The following is a 19,672-nucleotide window of genomic DNA, read 5'->3' as shown; positions in this document are numbered from 1 at the left end:
TTAAATCATCTTATATTATCTTAACCCTGGGGATATTATATTCCCCATTTCACAGGTCAGAAAGCTGAGGCAGATAGAGGTTAAGTGGGTAACAGATAGTAAATAACCAAGACTGAATTTGAACATGAACTGCATTCCTGATTCCGAGTTCAATTTACTACTGGCTAGGCCACATAATAACATAGTTTAATACTTTGAAGATCCCGGATTTCATACAAATGGGTATTTCCTCCACCAAAACAGGTTTCAGCTCGTTTATGGATTGATTGATAGCTTTCATGAACTGCTATCCTGTCCCTGTGTGATCCAATTTTTCCTCACCCGGTATTCAACCTATCTTAACTTAGCTGGACAATTACCCGGATGTACCCAATTGGAAACTTGTCCCCCATGGCCTGATCTCCCAGAGTCTGTGCTACCCTGGTATGCCCTTCAAGAACCTAGGACTGCCTTTACGTCTATGAAAGGAAGATAAAAGAGGAAGTTTTATTAAAAGTACACAACAGGTAGCCAAGAATAAAATCGTGATGAAATCTCTGCAAAATAAATAGTAAATTGAAGTCAATCCTCCCTTGGATTTATTTTTGGTTCCCACCTATCTTTCTAATCTTTCAAACAATTCACTTTTATGTTGCTCTACACCTAAGCTAAAATGACCCCAGACTTGACAGGCCATTTTCAGTTTCCATGCATTTGAAAAGGAAGTCTATATCAAGATTACCTTAATAAGTCTTATGTTCCTTAAAGTACTAGTCCGCTTCTGTTTCTCCCAGGATGTCCCCAAACCTGTTGCCTTCAACTGACAGGCATCTTTTCCCAAATTTTCCTAAAGTATTCTGTCTTTTGTTCTTACCATTCCTTTATTTGAATTATACTTCTATGCATATGTCATATTCCCATGAGTAGAATAGAATATATACTCATTGGGCCTAGGGGCTCCGCTATTTTTATGAGTAATGAGTAAAGACTATTTAAGAAGTCCTAAGTGCTCTATGTAAATAAATTAAATTTTTTCATTGCCCCATGGGTCATCCACAAACTTTGTTTCCTTGAAAATTACGGCTATTACAAAATTTTCAAGCAAACAGCATGGGCAAGAGAACATTTGTGTTCAAGAAATGAGTCATGGTACTGAGGAACAGCTGGGGATCATTAAAAGTCCTGCACAACTTCCGATATGTAATTTATCCTGCTTTCTTTTTCCTATTTATTCCTGTCCCGAGCCCAAGTAATTCAACTGTAATTTTCCAAATACATATTCTAGTTTGTCTTAATAGACTGTGTAATCAACTATAGCGAGGTGATGCAATGCATGGAACACCAAGCTTGGAGTCAGGAAGATCTGATTTCAAATATGGCATCGGATACATACAAACTGTGGGCAAGTCATTTAACCCCTCTTTGCCTCAGTTTCTCATCCATAAAACGGAGACTTTGGAGAAGGAAATGACAAACCATTTTTGTCAAGAAAATGCCACAGACTTTGGGGTCACATAGAGTTGGACGTAATTGAATAACCAAACAACAATGAAATATATACCACAAATGTAATTTTTTTTTCCATTCATTTAACTTTGCTTGTGCAGCTCTGAAGCATTTTCCTTCTCTCTCTTCTTCTCTATTCCCCTCACCCAGAGGCTTATAACACCCTTAGATTTCCTCATTTAAATGCAGTCAGGCTGGAAAGAGAGAAAGACTAGCTTGTCTTTATCAATCAGTACCTTTAGAACTCACTCTCACTTTTGTCTTGATAGCCAAAGTCTTAAGTCCCCAGGCCTTTTCATTTGTCTTGAACCTTTCCATTTGTTATATTCCTCTTGTAGATTGTGAGTTTCTTGAACATGGGACTGCCTTGCTTTTCCATTTGTATCACAGGTGCTTACTTAGCCCAGTGCTTTACACCAATAAATACTTAATAATGACAATAACTAAAACTGACATAGAAGTTTTGGCATATATTATTTCCTTTAATTCTCAATAATCTTGTAAGGACTCTGCAAATTGTGAACTGGGAAAGACCTTAGTTTAGAAAGGTCAAGGTCATACATCCTGGATCTGCCCCAATCATCTTGACCACTGTCTTGCCACTGGACTTGGATGACTCTGTATCTCGGCCATGACATTCAGACGCATGATGTCATTAATCCTTTACAAGGATGGACAATAACAACTTTTCAAGACGGGTGCTGTGGTTATGGTCATTTCTTAAAGGAGTAAACTGATGAGAGCAGTTAATTGACTAATCACACAACTAATTAGTGTCTGAGGTGAAATTCAAACTCCCCCCTTCCTGACTCAAGTACAACATTCTATCTATCCCATTCATCTTTAGGGAATACTTCTTCCATTTAGATTTGAGATTAAACATCTTCTGTGACAATAGTGAATATCTTAAGTTTTTGTCGATTTTCTTATTTCATGTTTTCCTTGATATTATTAAACAATGTTAGTTACTGTCATATGGTAGATCCTTAATTGGTGCTTATTGAACCTTTGTGATCTCATTTGTCCAGGAAGAGCATAAAGTGGGTATGTAAAAGTCACAGCATTGACTATGATCAAGATGGAGTACTAAAAGTATCACTGAAGGACTATTTTTTGGGGGGCGGGGGAAGAGGGGCTTGACCATGGAGTGAGAAATAATGTTCTCGGAAGCATAGAAGGATTTAAGAAATAGCCTACTCTCATCCACTCTCTTTATTCTGGAGAAAACTGAGACTGATACAAGGTCACACACATATGCAAGAGGAGTACAAAGTTACGAAGCAAAATGGAAAAATCCATTTTTGTTCAAGGTTTTCATTAGAGAACAATACTAGAATGAGGTAATAAAAAATGCCAAATTTAAATTTTTTTAAAGACTTGGGATTATTTACGTAATGTGATGGAAGATCTGAGTTTAAACCTAGCCTCAAACACTAACTGTGTGACATTGTGTCTGTCTGCCTCAGTTTCCATCATCTGTAAAACGGAGATAATAATAGCACTTACCGCTCTGGACTGTTGTGGAGTCAAATGAGATGATACATGTAAAGTGAATCTCACCCTTAAATGATTTAGAGTTATTATCATCATCATTGCCTGTTGTGAACACAATATGTAACTTTGCTTCACTTCTGGTAGACCTTTTCTTCTCTTCTTGTGAGAGGATGATGACGACACAAGGAGACTGAGAGGCAGTTGCTGTTCTTTGACCTCCCCACTGAGAGGCCGCTGCATTGTCTGACCTCTCTCCTCTTCCCTCCGCCTCCAATTTATTTTCCTAGTCCACAAGCAACACCTGTGTCAGTAAAGGCTGCCCCACAACGCCTTCAGATGTTCGCAGCTGTGGAGGCTCTCGGAGAATTGATCTGCCCCTTACAGTGTATTTAGGCATGGTCCTTAACAATTATCATCTCCATGTATGGTTCCAGGCAAGTAGTTTACATTTTGGGGTTCTAACTTCATTTGTTAAATAAAGGAAGAAAACCTCTAAAGTTTCTTCCAGTGCTTCAGACATTATCCTAGGAAATAAGGTAGATGCTGAATCTGAGAATGTTAAAGGCAAATTAACCACAACCACAACCACCACCATAACAACAATCTCAACAATAAGACTGAGAGTAAGCAGTGGCTAAAAGTTAAGTAGAGAGGGGGAAAGATTTCAAATGATCTACCCCAAAGATTCATAAACTTTGAGACAAGTCTAAGTAGGCAAACCAGGTAGATCCATGATCCAGTTTGATAGATTTCCTGAAAGATCAAAGGATCAGAGATTTACAGTCACAAGGGATATGATAAGCCATCTGGACCAGGCTCAACGTATTGTGATTCAGCCATTTTCAGTTGGGTCCTACTCTTTGTGTCCTATTTTGTTTGGAGAGTAGCTTTATATATTTATATGTTTTTTGCAAAGATATTGGAATAATTTACCATTTCCTTTTCCAGTTCATTTTATAGATAAGGAAACTGAGGTAACTAGGATGAAGTGACTTGCCCAGAGTGATACAATTAGGAAGTGTCTGAGGCCAGATCTGAAATCATTTAGTTTTGTCTTCCTGCCTTCAGGTCTGGCACTCTATTCCAACTGATAGTGTATGAAGGAACAAAGTCCATAGAAGTTGTCTTACTGACATAAGGTCACATGGATAGCACTTATTAAATGGGGGATTTGAATCTATTTTTTCTGCCTTCAAGTCCCAATCTCTTCACTTTACCAGAATTGGAAACTTTGGGGATGCCTATGGGTCCTCCCATAGATCTATGGGAAGGAGAGAGATTATAGCTGTTTCCTACAGAAACTAGGGTGGGATTTAAAACTCTTTTCTCTCCTAGAAAATAAAGGAAGTTGTGGTGACATTCTCTTGCTAGAAAAATTAGAGTTAGTATCTCAAAGCATTATGGTAGATGATCTCATAAAATTTAGATGGGGAGGGATTTTGAAGATAATTTAATGTAATCCACTGTCCTCATTTAGTGGCTGAGAACATCAGGATCCAGAGAAATGGTAATCAAATGGCTGATGGATTCCAAATTTAGGATCCTTTCCCCTCACCATTTTGTTCTCACTATGAAATAATCAAGAAATCTATGTTCTGCATGTTTCACTTTCAGATCACCTTCTCTTAGCAGAAGAATGAGAATAATAGTTGTAATCCATTCCTGGGGATAGGTTTGCAAGAGAGATCTAAGAATAGAAGTTCTTAGGGTTCTTGCTGAAAATTAAGATGAAAACATATAAATCCCCTAACAAATGAGTGATGATTTTTAATGAAGAGATTTCTGACACAGAATATGGCTAAGAAACTCAGTCAGGATCAGATCAATGTTTAAGAACAAAGTGAATGAAATTATAAAATTGGAGCGGAGATTTGTCCTCCACACATGTCACTCTATCTTCAAACTCTGTATCTTCACAGAGGTTGATCCCCAAGTCTGCAAGGTTATTTTCTCTTAATTCATCACCAACGACTACAACTCATTTCATACTGAGCAAATAAAGGATCTTCCAAGAGTGTTTCAAAGGTTACAAAGTGCTCTCCATACTAATTTGAATCCTACAATGACTCTGTTAAGTACATGCTCCAACTATTATTGATCCCATTTCTCAGAAGTGGAAAAGAAGGCAAAGAATTAAGTAACACAGTTAAAAATGCCAGAAGATTGATTTGAACCCAGGTTTTCTTGGCCTCGATCGAACAACATCAGAGATGATGTGGATCTTTCTCAAAGATAATAGGGTTCCTTAAGAAATATATAGTAAAGTATCAACCAATTTCTTGACAAGCAATTGTTAAGCATTTATCATGTCCTAGGCAATGGATATGCAAAGACAAAAAATGAAAGCATCCGTGTGTGTATAATTTAATATATTCTATATACCCTATACATGTAGATATGTATGTTATGTATAATATGTAGTGTCTTGTGTAGCTTAATATATAGCATATACTATTGATGTAGATATGTATATGTGTATATATTTATACGATGTATATTATATAGCATCTTATATATGGTATATGTAATATACATGCATGTATTATGCATGTAAATATGTATATGTGTATACATATACAATGTATGGTATTGTTTATAGCATCTTATATATAATAGATATACTATATATTCTATACATGTAGTATATGTCACATGCACATCTCTGTGTGAAAGTAGTATGTATGTTTATATATTCATATAGTGTACATAAGTATACACATGAATATTCACAAATATATACATACATATATAATAATGGAAAGCTACTAGAAGTAGCACTTACTGCTTGGGAGAGCAGGAAAAGCTTGCTTAGAAGGTAGCAAAGGAGATAAATGTTGATGGAAACCAGGTACTCTAAGAGGCACAATCCAGGAGGAAGGGCCTCCAGGCTTGAGGGACAATCTGCACAAAAAGCACAGAGATGGTAGAAGAAAAATAGCAAGTAAGCCATCATTCAGCTGAAAAGATGGTTTGAACCCTTGTGGGGAAAGGCTTTCAAGGCCAAGTTGAAGAGCTAATATTCGACTCTAAAGGTAAGAGGAAGCCGATGAAACTCATTGAACAAGGCAGTGACACTGCCAGAAAGGTGCTTCAGGAAGCCCACGGTTGGTCTAGTGGAGAAGGGGAGAAACCAGAGGCAGGGAGGTCAGCTTGAAGTCTAGCGGGTTGCTGCCCCCTTCGCCATTAAAACTTTAGCTTCAAATTGCAGGAAGACCTTTGGGACACCTGGATGATCCGAAATGGCCCAGAGAAGGCAGGGACTGTTGAACTCAGCCTTTGTATCCTTGTCATCCAGCATACAACTGGGCTCTTAATAACTGTTAGTGGGTTGAGCAGGGGAAGGCCTCTGCTCCAGGCATCAGTCAAGGTAGCCCTGCAGTTGTCAAAGACACTTCAGGCAGCCGCTGGTTTTTAGGGAAGGGTTGGTTGGATGAGAAAGAAGCTGGAAGTGGAGGCAGAGCTTTGACTTCCTATTGAATATGTGTGTGTGGGGAGGGGGGAGAGGGGCGGAGGGCGGTTTGGCCACCTCAGTTTTCTTACTTGCAAAATGAAGGGAATTGGGGTGCCAGAGCCAGCTCCGGGGTGTTTTTTGGAACCCTTCTCCGGATCATAAAATACTTCGGATTATAAAGGAAAGCAATTTTACCGAATTAATCAAAATACTCTGAATCAGAATGGACTAAAGAGAAAACAACCCCCCAAACTTAAGTTCTCTGAGCTCAAGCTAAGAAGCCAGGGCCTAGGAGCTCCACACTCCACCCCCCCCCCCCAGCTCTAAAGCCCCTCAGAGCCTAGACTCCCAGTGGAGTTGCAGCCAGGGGCCGGGCTAAAGCTCCGTTCTCGGAGTTCAGTCCCTTCCCAAGGTCACCCCCTTTTGCTGAAACTGTCCCGGGCCTGAAGGTTAGGGAGCCTGCGGGCTGCTGAGCGGAGTGGGTGTGGTGGGTGGGGAGGAGGGGGTGAGGGCTGCGAGGGGGTGGGGAAGCTGAAGGGCTGGCCCGGGGAGTGATTGACGCCCGGGCAAGTGAAGAGCCCGGAGGAACGGCTCGGAGCGCGGCGGGCTGTGCCGCGGAGAGAGGTCCAGCCCAGCTGTTTGTGAAGATTTCCTGTTTCTCCTCCAGCCCGGGCTCGAGAAGTTAGTGAGTCACACGCACGCATACCCCCACACACGGCTCCTCACACACTCACACACACACACATATACTTAGGCGCCGGGCGAGCCGAGCCCCAGCAGAACAGCCGAGCCCCCGGGCCAGCCTCCGGGGCCCCCAGCCCGGCCCGTGGCCCGGACGCCACATCTGGCCTGCACATCTGCCCGGAGAAGGAGAGCCGGAGCGAGGGCGCGCCGGGGGCCGAGCGGGGAGAGCTGCGCAGCGGCGGCCGGGCCAGTCCAGTGGGCTCCCCTCCTCCACCCCTTCCTCCTTCTCCTCTTCCTCGTCGCCCGCCCCGGCTGCTGCCCGGCTCCCGCTCTATGCGGAGGCGGAGCGGGCTCGGCCATGAGTCGGGCTCTCCTGCGGAGCCCGGGGCTGCTGCTCCTCTTCCTGTGGACGCGCATCGCCAGCACCATCCCTCCCCACGTCCAGAAGATGGGTGAGTGCGGCCGGGGGCCCGGGCCCGTGCCCGACGAGGTGGGGGGGAAGTGCTTGACACTCCGAGCCGCGGCGGAGCGGACGTTGGGGAAGTCTGTCCCGGGGCCGGGTGGGGCGGGCGGGCCGGCCGGACGAGCCGGTGGGGCTGCGCCGAAGCCAGCTCGGCCGAGGGAAGTTTGCGAGGAACTTTGTAGAGTGGCTGCCGCGGGGCCCGAGCGCAGCGGCCCCTGCTCGGCTCCCGTGCCCGGCCCGCGCGGGACACCTGGCCGTGTCACCCTGGCTTCCACGCGCTCTGGGGTCTGGGACCCCAATCGTGACTCCCGAACGTGCAAAGCCCCGGGATTCCGACGCTCCCCGCCCCCTCCTGCTTTCAATCACCTCCTCGGGAATTTATTAACTCTAACGGTGGCACTCGAGTCAAAAGTTTTTAAGCACCTACTATGTGCCAGGCGAGGAACTACATGCTGAACACGGTCCCTGCCTTCAAGGAGCTCCCCAGCTCCTGAGGGAGACGATTTGTAAAATAGTGAACGCTCCGGGCTTAGACGTCAGAGATGGATTGCACCCCCTGCACCCAGCGCTCACTGGGACTGTTTCTGTTCCCCCTCTTAAATGTAGTGTTTACAGTTTTCGTTGTCTTTCCTCTCCCCACCCAGTCCCGCATTACGCTGTGAACTTATGGAGACCGAAGCTGTGTTCGGTGCTGGTTTGTGCCAGCCGAGTTTAGCCTCTGCCTCTGCTCCCCGGAACTTATTTTCTAATGGGGGACATTTCAGTTGGGGCTAGTTGGGGAAAGCCCTGGAGACAATTGGGGGAGGGGGAGGAACGGACCGGGTTAGGATCTTTCAGATTTTCTCATCCCCAGGCATTTCTGAATTTCATTTCTGCAAATATGCTAAGCCTCACTTGGCTGGCATATTGTGGGCCCCCAGGGGCTCCAAACTCGGGAGGAAAGAATGATTTCCAGCCTCCACCCTAGACTGGGTGGATGTCTAGGGCTTAGGTAGTACCCCCTCCCTTCCTTGCACATTACTGTTTAGTGGGGAATCCAACTCTTACGGGCTTCATTTGCAATGTTCTTGGCGAAAACATTGAAGTGGTTTGCCATTTTCTTCTCCAGCTCATTTTTACAGATGAAGAAACTGAGGCAAGCAAAGTGAAGTGACTTGCTTGGGTTCACACAACTAGTAACCGTGGCCAGATTCTGAACTTCGGGCTTTTTAAGACTCCAGGCCCCACACTGTGTCCATTCACTGCACCCCCTAGCTGTTCCAGGAATAATGGGGCCTGAGTTCAAATCCTTCATCAACTTGTTATGATTTTCAACAAGTTACTATTCCTTTCTAGATCTTGTTTTAAACACAGAAGAGATTGGATTAGATGGACTCCAAGAGCCCTTTCTCGTTCAAACTGTGATTCTTTGATCCCCAAGTTCCCAGATTTGTCTGCATCTAATGAATGTTCGTTTACTAAATATAACCTTTGTGCAAAGCACTTTGCTAAGGTACTGCACCTCACCTTTGCCACCCACTCTGTTAGAGGATCTAAATTCTGCAGACTCGGTCTATGGGGGCACGAGTATAGACAAAAGGACTGGAGAAAATGGACAGTTACTAAACAGAATATATGAGATGGGGTTATTACCTATTGCTGAAGGTGATGTTTCAAGGAAACTTTTTTATTTAAAGAAATATAAGCACATCATCAATTAAATCCCTAGAACCTCTCATTGATCTGAAGTTTGGGAGTTAATAAATGCCAATATTCCTTTTGGATTTTTGCTGGTTTGTTAAAATTGGTCCATTTCCTCCTGCTCTGCTGCACCTGACTTATTGTTGTTTAGTCGTTTTTCAGTTGTGTCCGACTTCTCTAGGTAGCATCCTGTCCTTCCTTGCCATATGCATTATTGTTCAGCTAGTGTCTACCCCTTTGTGACTCCATTTAGCGTTTTCTTAGCAAAGATACTGGAGTGGTTTGCCATTTCCTTGTCTAGCTCATTTTTTACAGATGAGGAAGTTGAGGCAAAATGACTTGATGGGTTCCCACAACTATAAATATTTGAAGCCAGGTTTTCCTGACTCCAGGCCTTAGCCCTATTCCACTTAGCTGATTTATGAGGTGATAAAAGAATTACTTAGTTCATTTCATAGTTTTATTCTGCTAGTGAAGAAAGTTAAAGTCAGTGAGTCTGAATTACTGAACTATTTGAGATTTATTTTGTTTACAAGGCTAAAATTTAGCACAAGCCTATTGTAGATTCAAATAGCTTATTGCTGCATCCATTTTGGCCTTACACAATACATACATACATATATATATATATATACACACACACATACATATACATACACATATACGTGTGTCTGTGTGTGTGAGAATTTAAAAACTTGGCCTTCAGCATCTCATCTTAGGAAATCTCAGCCACATTTTATTTGTTTTTCCTTTAATCAGTTTTCAGAAAGCTACAGTTTTAATAACTGAGAGGGATTAAGAAACCCAGCTGGTTGGATTGCTGAGGAGAGGAGGAGGAGGGAGATATCGTTTGTGATCTTTATCTTTTTACCTCAAACTGACTTTTAAAAGAAAGGATTGAGAAACAAAGCAATAGATTTTTGAACTTCATTTGTTTAATTGCATGTGGTTTGCAACAGGAACACTTAGGCTTTGAACAGTGAATTTTAAAACAACAACAACCAGCCAGTTAACCCTAAAAAAAACTTTTATTCTTAGTGGGGTGACTTAAAACAACAACAACCAGCCAGCTAATCCTTAAAAAAAAAAAAAAAAAAAAAAAAAAAAAAAAAAACTTTTCCCACTGATTGGGAATCAGTTGTCCCCAGTGGGAAAAGTAAAGTAACTGATTTTAGGGCCTCCCAAGTTGATTACTTGCTTTTATTGTTTACAAAGCTTGTTTGTACATAATCGTTGGTATGTGATCTCCTTCATCAGACTGAGGGTCCTGTGAAGGCAGGGATCGTTCTTCGCCTTCCTTTGTATCCTCAAGGCTTAGCACAGTGCGGGACGCTCACCATAGGAACTTCTTAAATGTGTATCGGCATATTGAAATGTTAAAGGTACTCTTACTGCTAAATTTAAAGTGATTTAGCTGAAGATTCTGGGATTGTGTTTCATATAGGTAGCTGCATAAGGCAACTTGTTTAGTCATTTCATTCTACTCTTCATGACTCCATTCGAGGTTTTCTTGGCAAAGATAGTGGAGTAGCTTGCCATTTCCTTCTCCAGCTCATTGAACAGATGAGGAAACTGAGGCAAATGAGGTTAAGTGACTTGCTCACTGTAAGTGTCTGAAGCTTGATTTGAACTCAGGTACATAAAGTCTTGACCTGGCACTTTATTCTAGAATCACTTAGATGCCCAGGACAGAGGAAACGGTATACTGACACTATGGAATTAGGAGATCTGGAAATTAATAGGGGCATTTAGGTATTAAGAACAAGTTTCCTAAAGAGATACATTTTGACTTCTCTTCTTTAGTAAAATCCTTTCCTGAACAGTAAACCACAGAACTTGAAATGTTTTTCAAATCCTTTATATTTATAACATGACTTGTGTATTTGGAGACTCCGACAAGATGCTTCCCCCTTCCTCATTTTTGGTAAAGAAATGTTGAGTGTTTAGCTCTGTCCAGATGGGGAGAACTTTTGCGATATTTTTTCCTGTGATTTGCTAATTATTCATTTAAAAGAGGAAGAAAAGTAAAACTCAGAATGGAGTCACCAGTGTTCCATGTGGAGACACCATTCTTGACCACCATTCATGCAGTGTTATGTACTGAGAACTTGTCATGGCCTATGAACCTAAAATCAGCAAGACAAGTTCAAATCCATCTTCAGGAACTTAGGGCTATGTGATTGTGGGCAAATCACTTAACTCCTCTATGTCTCATTTTCTTACCTCCCTGGATTGTTGTGAGGATCAAATGAGACAATATTTGTAAAACACTTGGCCTGGTGTAGAGTCCGGTATTAAATTTTATTTTTTATCCCTATAGGGTATGTCTTTTCTGTCTAACCTTACCCTTGCAAGAGCATAAATAACGCCCACTGTGCCACCTAACTGCCTCGGAGGAACAAAAAATAAGAAAATTCAGAGGAGAGGAGGGTTGGAGGCGTGGGAAGAGAGTCATGGGAGTTTCTTTGGTCTTGTGGCAAGAGGCTGTGGATGGAGAAAGGAAAATCTGGTTTCAAGCCCTTCCAAGTATTTAGTAGCTATGTGTCCTCTGCAACTCATTTAAAAAGGGGAATAGAGAGAGAGCCTCGCCTTCCCCATCTTGCTCATCTCCACTTTCTCTTGTTTGCAGCTTGTTGGTATTTAGTTGTTATATTGCTATAACTTCTATAGATGTTATAACTGAAGCTCCTTGAGAGCAAGAAGTGGCTTTTGCCTTTCTTTGTGTTCTCTGAGCTGAAGAAATGCTTGTTGACTGACTAAAGAAAAGAGATGGCAGGGATATACAGAAACACACACACACACACACACACACACACACACACACACACACAGATGAAATCCAGATAAGAAAACTGAGCAGTTAAATTGAGAATCTGAAGGGAGGGGTTGGTGAGGGGGAAACTAAGAATGGAAGAGGGGGAAAAGATGAGAGAGAGAAAGAGACAGAGAAAGAAGAGGTGAAAAGAGAAGAGAGATGAGGAAAGGAGAGAAAAAAAGGAGAGGAGAGACAAAGAGGAGAGAGGGAGAGACAGAGACAGAGAGGCAGAGAGAGAAATAGAGACAGAGACAGAGGTAGGGAGATGCGGGCTACTGGGTCTTTCAGCCTTCCTGACCCTGTTAGGAATTATATCTGCTCAGTTTTCTTTAGAGACATGGGTTAGGAGCCAGAATGTCAAGTAAATTAAGAAGTCAGTAGGAGGGGAAAAGTAGATGGCAGAATTACAGGTGGGTTTTGAGCGAGAAAGCATGTTCTGTAAATGCTGAGGATCCCTTGTAAACGCTGCTTCTCCATTGGGAGCTGTTTGGCAATAAAGCTAGACAGCAGACTCAGGGCCTAGGAAAGAGCACACCTTTCTATCCCCTTCCACAGCCATAGATCCTTTGCAGGAAGTAGCCCAAATGTTACCAATGCTGATGAAATTTGGAGGCTTCTTGAAACCCCTGGGTGCTGAAGTCCCAGATCTGGCTTGAACCCAATGGTCGCTCACCCCCTCTGGGTGTCAGAACACTTACAGAGTGGAAGGCACTGGGGAGAGCCATGTGGCCTGAGCATCTCAGGGCCCTGGAGTGCAGGCTGTGTGATTTGGGACACTTTACCATTCTGAGGTTCAGTTTCCTGACCTTTGGATATTTATGTTGTTTCAGGCCTGACTCCCCTTTTGGGGTTCTCTTGGCAAAGGTCCTGGGCTGCTTTACCATGTTCTTTTTCAGCTCTGAAACCGAGGCAAATGGGGCTAAGAGTCTTATTCAGGGTCACACAGCTAGTGTGGGACCGATTTGAATTCAGCTCCTCCTAGCCCTTTTAGCTCCCAAGCTGCCCCCTCAACTGAATATACAGTGGACCTGATAGGGGACTTGGACTCTATTGAAGTAATACATCATAAAGTAAAACCCCAAATCCATTAGCTTTAAATCTGAAAAAGAAGTGTAGGAATTATTGTTCTTCTCTTTAGAATTTAAATTTTTTCTCATCCCTAACCTGATTCACCAGTATCTATGCCCACGCTCCCTCCCTTACCTTTTGTGGGTGCTCAATTAACTTTTTGTCCAAGTGAATTGGCTGAGATTTCTGACCTGACTCTGCACTCCTGACTCTAGGCAAGGGTCTTAATCTCTTTTAAGTTTCCTTATCTGTAAACTGGGGAAGATAATAAGCTCTGATCTCACCTAGACTTCCAGCAGAGTCTGATATCCTTTTCCAGCCTTCAAGGGCATTATCAATGCTGGCATTGTCAGCAGTGCAAGGGAGCTGCCTATATTATGCCATGTACCGGGCTAATAAGCACTTTACAAACATCTCATTTGATTACCAGGTGTTCTTGAGAACTAGCAGCTAAATCCACTTCCCCGAACACTGAGTTTCTTGCCATGGGCACGGCAGGGCAGAGCCCCAATCATCCGGGCCTAGTTATATTTCTGCAGTGTTAGATTTTGAGCTGGAATACGTGCCTGGATTTGAATCCTGGCTCTTGCCGCTGCTATTTACTGCCTGGGTGACCTTGAGATAGACAGCCTCGGTTTCTTGGACTAGATCCATAGATTCTGAGGTTGCTTCCAGCCCCAGTTGGGATCCGACATCATCAATGTTTAATCTTCTTGGATTGAATATTCTCTGTTTGTATTCTCCCATCTGGAAGGTGAGGGAGTGGGGGTGGACCAGGTGATCTCAGATCCTTCCAACTGAACATTGTATGGTTCCTTTAAAAAGTTTCACTAATGTGTCGGAGGAATTATCTCATAGATGTTACAGTCCATCAATCCTCCCATCAATAATACCTTTTTCAAAATCAAGAGCCGAAGGCTAAATGGTGTGAGCTGGGTTCCTAGGAAGTTGTAGATCTGGGTATACAGGCAGGCAAACAAGTTGAAATGATTTAAGTCCTACATATCCCCGTAGCAGCCACTTCTTGGAACTGAGGAAAGTGCAAGTATATCATTTAGTCCTGACCAAAACCATGTGTAAGTGCCCAAATGGGATAAAACTATGCAGTCCAAGGAGACTGGGATTTTCTGTCCGTGAATCCTGGAGTTCACTTTTCTTATTCTAAGGGACCTTAGAGAGCTTTTCCTATCCCCTTTACTTTACTGAGAAGGAAACTGAGGCCTGCCTAGGCCTGCTGAGATCCCATAAGTAATTTAGACTCAGAAGGGGCCAGCCTTGCAGTTTACAGATATGAAAACTGAGTTTTAAAGGACTTGCGCATGTTAACCTAGGAAGCATCATAAGAACATAGGCTAGAGCTGGGAGGGAAGCACCATAGAAGCCATCGGTGTATTGAGGAGGAACTCTCTTGGACTTGGACAAAGTTATACAAGCAGATTTCTTATGTATGGAGAAGTAGAAGAAGGAATTGGGCCCAAAGCTAGTGAGCCTATAGTTGGGAGAGAAAGGGGGTATGGATGGCTCCTGGGGTTCTTGCAGATGTGGACCAGCTGCTCCAGGCTGGTAAAGCAATACCTGGGCTTTCAGAGCCTTCAATAAGTACCCTCTCTCCCTAGCTCTAATCCCATGTTGCACTGTCTGGGCATAAGTGAGTTGGAGGCAGCAGTTAGGTGTTTCCTGGTATTCAGTGCACCTTCTCCAGCACATTTTACAGATGAGGAAACTGAGGCAAACAGGATTAAGTGGTTTGTCTAGGGTGACAAATCTTATTGATTCCAGGCCCAATGTTCTATCTATCTATTATCTATTATCAAACATGAGTTCAAATCCTACCACAGACACTTAAAAATGTGTGGGTCTTGGACAAGTCACTTAAACTCTTCATGCCTCAGTTTACTCATCTGTAAAAAGGAGCCCCTAAGGCTCCAAATCTGGGATCCTTTGTGGAGTGTGGGGAGGCTGTATCTGCACCTCATTCCCCCACAGAGTTCATCTCTTGCTTTTCCTTATCAATGAAGTGAGGGGCTGGAGTATTTGTTAAAAGCCCTTCCATTGATCTCATGATTCCAGTGCCCAGCACATGCAGACCGAGTCTCTGACCTGCTAGAATCCTTCTGGACAAATTCTGTATACAAATATTGCTGTGAGTAATGCTTAGAAACTGTTCTGTTTACTCAGCAGGAAATAGTGATGCTCGGGGTGGGTGTGTTGGAAGGCAGGCAAGTTGGCATTTGCTGGTGAACAGCAGTGGGCATGGCTTTCTGCAGCTCCCAGCCTTTTGAAGTCTGACTTTTTGAGAAGACTCTTCTTCCTGCCTTGTTCAAATCTTATTAAAAAGATCTCCTGCCCTTGTGGGCTTTGTCACCCATGCGCTCTCTCTCTACAAAGGTCTGAGACAGAAAGACATTTGTCAGTGGACTCGTACCTTAACTGATGTTAGGCAGCTCCGGAGTTAAAGGGGAGCCACAGCTTTTCCTTCGTGAAGTGAAAAAGCTTTTTGTCGTGTAAGTCAGCAGATCCTAGCTGATCATTTATGTGACTTCGTATATACTCTGCCATGTTTTCTCAAAATGGTGGTAACCACTTAAATTAATACAGTTGTTTTAGTTTAACTCAGCTCAACAGGTATTTATTGTTCAGTCTTTCGATTGTATCTAACTCTGTGACCCTATAGACGCTGGTGCTGTCTATGGGGTCTTCGTGGCAAAGATACAGGAATGGCTCGCTATTTCCTTTTCCTGTTCATTTTACAGAAGAGGAAATCGAGGCAAACAGGGTTAAGTGACTTGCCCAGTCTGAGGTCACCTTTAAACCCTGTGCTCTCTAATGCTTTATCCATTGCCCCAGTCAAAATACCAAATGAATGAATGAAAAATCATTTAGAAAGGTCTTACCATGAGCAAAGCACCGTGCTAAGAGCTGGGGAAAAAAAACCAGTATATGTATTTGCATGTAATGAACATAAAATAATATTTGACATGGTGGATAGACAATTGGTCTTGGAGTAGAGTCTTAAAAGATGTGAGTTCCAGTCTCATCTTTAATACTTTTTATCTGTGACTCTTGCAAATCACTTAAACTTCAATTGTAGTCAGTCAATAGTAGTAGTAGTACTAGTAGTAGTAGGAGGAGGAGGAGGAGGAGTTGTAGTAGTAGTAGTAGTAGTAGTAGTAGTAATGGTGGTGGTGATAGTGGTGGTAATAGTAAGTAGTAGTAGTAGTAGTAGTAGTAGAAGTAATGGTAGGAGGAGGGAGCAATACAAATAGTAGTAGAAATAGAAGTAGTGTTGGTGGTGGTGGTGGTAGTAGTAGGAAGCAAAAGAAGTAGTAGGAATAATAGTAGAAGAAGTAGTAGTAATAGAAGTAGAAGTTGTAGAGGTAGTAGTGATAGTAGTAGTAATAAGTAGCAGAATTAATGCTAGTAGTAGTGGTAGTAGTAGTAGAAGTGGTAGTAATACTAGGAGTAGGCATATTAGAAGAAGCAGTAATAGTAATAATATCTAGCACCAAGCACTTGACAAATTTTTTTTGATTTTGATCCTCATCACAACATTGGAAGCTGGATATTGTTATTGTCTTTATTTTATTGCTGAGGAAAGTGAAACAAAGTAAGTTCCCCAAGATCCCACAGGTAACATTTGGGGCAGGATGGGAACGTAGGTTTTCCTTACTCTGGATTCAGAACTCTAGGAAGTGCTCCACTTAGGCCCATGTTCCTTGGAACCTCTCTAGTAGTGTCTAAGCTGGGAGATGCACAGATCTGATCCTCTGTATGGTTCCCTATGGATTCGGCACTAGATCCTTTGGAACGAGGAGCCCTTCTCCCTGCCCGAGGTCATGTTTTGGTTCATCCGGGAGTCCAGCCGGAGAGCCAGAAGGAAGCCTCGGTCACTCAGCTGGAGATCCTCTGCCCCCGTTTTGCGGTTGACGCCAGAGTTAGGTTTAGTGAATGATTACAAGATCCCATCAGGATGGGGGCCTCAGAGAGGAGGATCTCAGCAGGGAACACGGTACTGGCCGAGCTGAGCATTAACCTAGGAAAGGGTGGGGGAAGGCCGAAGGGCAGACGACTGAAGACGAATTGATGGAGGCCATTTCTCAGTAAAAATCCAGAAGCATTTGGAGAGACCAACCCTCAGACCCAGCCATGATTCTTATCTCAAACCCTGGGCTCTCCGATAAAGCCTTTCTTGATCCCAGCTGCTGCTGCCTCCCCCTCCTTCCAATTTCCTCGAGCCATTTTGCACATATCTGTATATTCAGTGGAGAGTGGAAGGTCCGGATATGAAGTCAGGAAGACAAGTTCAAAATTCATCTCAGACACTTACTAGCTACATCACTGTGGTCAAGTTGATTAAATTCAGTTTGCCTCAGTTTCCTCATCTGAAAAGGAGGGTTAAGAATAGCACCTACCTATATAGGTCAAATGAGATAAGAGTTGTAAAAGTGTTCGATACAGTGCCTGGCACACAGTAGGTGTTATATAAATGTATAATCTCTTTGATTTTGGCTCTTGAGGTAGCTGATTTTGCCCGGCCCTTCCTCACTTAAATCCAATTCACTTGCCTGCCATAATATCGCCTCTCTGATGTCAAAGTCCTCTTCAAGAGTGAAGAATAAACAGTAACAGCCTTTCCTCACCTCAGTTTCCTCGCCTATAAAATGGGGATAATATTAACGTAGTAGTAGTAGTGATAGTAATAAGTAGTAAAGTCCTTGTATTGTTCTGAGGATCAAATGAGTCACTGTAAGTAAACAAAGCACAGTGTAAATACCAACTATCACCAGCAGCAGTAGTAACAGTACTTGTGGTCGCCTCAACTAGATTGTGAACTCCTGAGTCTGAATAAATTTAAAGTCTTCTACCCGAAAGTAAGTTCTTTTTGTGGGCAGTGAGTTTCCCTCTTGACTTTGTAGCCTTACCTAAGGCTTCCTGGATTCTTGTTGGCTGATTTGCATAAGTTATAAACAAAGTCATATGCTATGTCTGGGTCTCAGTTTGCCCATCTATTAAATGGGAATGATTTTATAGCTGTAAGTCCAATGAGGATCAAGTGGGAAAATGTATGTCAAGCACTTCAGAATCATTAAGGCACTATAGGAATATAAGAAGAGGAGGTGAGGAGGAAAATATTACAGACATGGAGGCAGCCTAAGTAAAGGCACAGAGCTAAGAGATGGGAGGATGAAATTCAAGGTATAGGAAGCTGCTCTGTGTGGTTGGATTGTGTTATGTCTGTGTGTAGGACAAGTGAGATCACACATCAGGCTCGAGCTGTGATAGCATTGGAAAGGTGAAATCTATCTTGCTTATTTTCTATAACTTGGTTTTTAGTGGCTGCTGTGTAGTTTCCTAGCTCCCTTAGTTCAGTGAGACGGAGGTCCCGGGGAAGCCTTGTCCATGAGTCACAAATGGTGGAGCTGTTATTTCCTCTGCCAGCATCCTTCTCTAATGTCTCCTCCTGTTGGGGAAGGGATTTGGGGTTGTTTGAGGTTACGCCAATCAGTCAGTAAACAAGTCTTTATTTAGCACCAACTGTTTGCCAAGTACCATATTAGGTGCCGAGAGTCCAAGGACTAATGAAGAGCAGCCCCTAGCCACTAGGAGCATCCATTAGGAGCACAAGTTCCTGTGAAGATCGAAGGCCATTGTGTGTGGGTCCAGTGATAATTATCTGTTTCTTCTCCAAGGATCTGCCTAATTAATGAACCCCAGAGATCCGTCTAATACCAGGTTATCCAGCTAGAGGTGAACTTTTGGATTGTAGCAGCTCTATAGTCACTCAAAACCACACGTAGTAGGGAGGAGGAGAGAGCTCCATGGAACATCCCTTCAGACTGAATCCTATATCCTTGAAGCATCAACAAATTTATGGCTATGTTTGCATTTAGTATACCCAGGGGAAAGGAAGGAATGTGGCTCGTCCTTTGGAGCTTTCTTGGAATTTCCAAAAGCATCTTAAAGGAAAACAGGAAGTCGCCCCCTTAGAATACCTTGGTGGAGACAAAGAGGGAAACCCACATGGTCATAACTAGTGTTTATTCCCTTTCAGGGATTTCTTAACCAACCTTCTTAAAATACTCAACCATAAAAACAAGCTACTGTCTCAAAGAGGAAAGGTGGAACTGTACCCTACCTGCCCTCGTTGTTCCGTCTCCCACACTGATGCTGGTTGGCATAAATGCCAACTGGAGAGCATCTCCCAAACCGGATGGCTGGCGATCGTTGTGGTGGAATTTGTAGGGATTTTTATATTTCCAAAGCAAATTTTGGAGCTTTTATTTTTATACCCCCCCCCAATTTCATGTTACTTACAGACCTCTCTCTCTCCCCTTTCATGGGGTATTTCATAACCCTAGTCCTCCACTTCTACAAAGAAGAGGTGTGACATCCTGGCTTGGAGAGTCTCATTTCTGAACACTCATTATCAGTGAGGTGGCTGATCTTGCCCTTAATGTTGTGGATGGTTTTGTTTCCTACTTCTTTCCTCGATTCTCTCTAAGCATCAATGTTCATTCCTTCCCAAAGTACA

The 19,672-nt window shown here is 43.0% G+C and overlaps 1 protein-coding gene across 1 annotated transcript in view; it reads left to right on the top strand.

Moving 5' to 3' along the window:
• Positions 1-6,974: 6,974 nt before the first annotated feature.
• The window catches only part of TGFBR2 (transforming growth factor beta receptor 2), an 80,492-nt gene continuing 67,794 nt past the window's right edge, over positions 6,975-19,672 (top strand). Inside the window, exon 1 of the mRNA XM_051961453.1 lies at positions 6,975-7,566. Coding sequence (XP_051817413.1) covers positions 7,473-7,566 — 94 coding nt within the window. The 5' untranslated portion in view covers positions 6,975-7,472. The remainder of the gene's footprint in view (positions 7,567-19,672) is intronic.

This window comes from Antechinus flavipes, chromosome 5, assembly GCF_016432865.1.
Source record: "Antechinus flavipes isolate AdamAnt ecotype Samford, QLD, Australia chromosome 5, AdamAnt_v2, whole genome shotgun sequence".
Lineage (NCBI taxonomy): Eukaryota > Metazoa > Chordata > Mammalia > Dasyuromorphia > Dasyuridae > Antechinus > Antechinus flavipes.
Note: the sequence above shows the minus strand (reverse complement) of the source record. Positions and strands in the feature narration are given on the sequence as shown.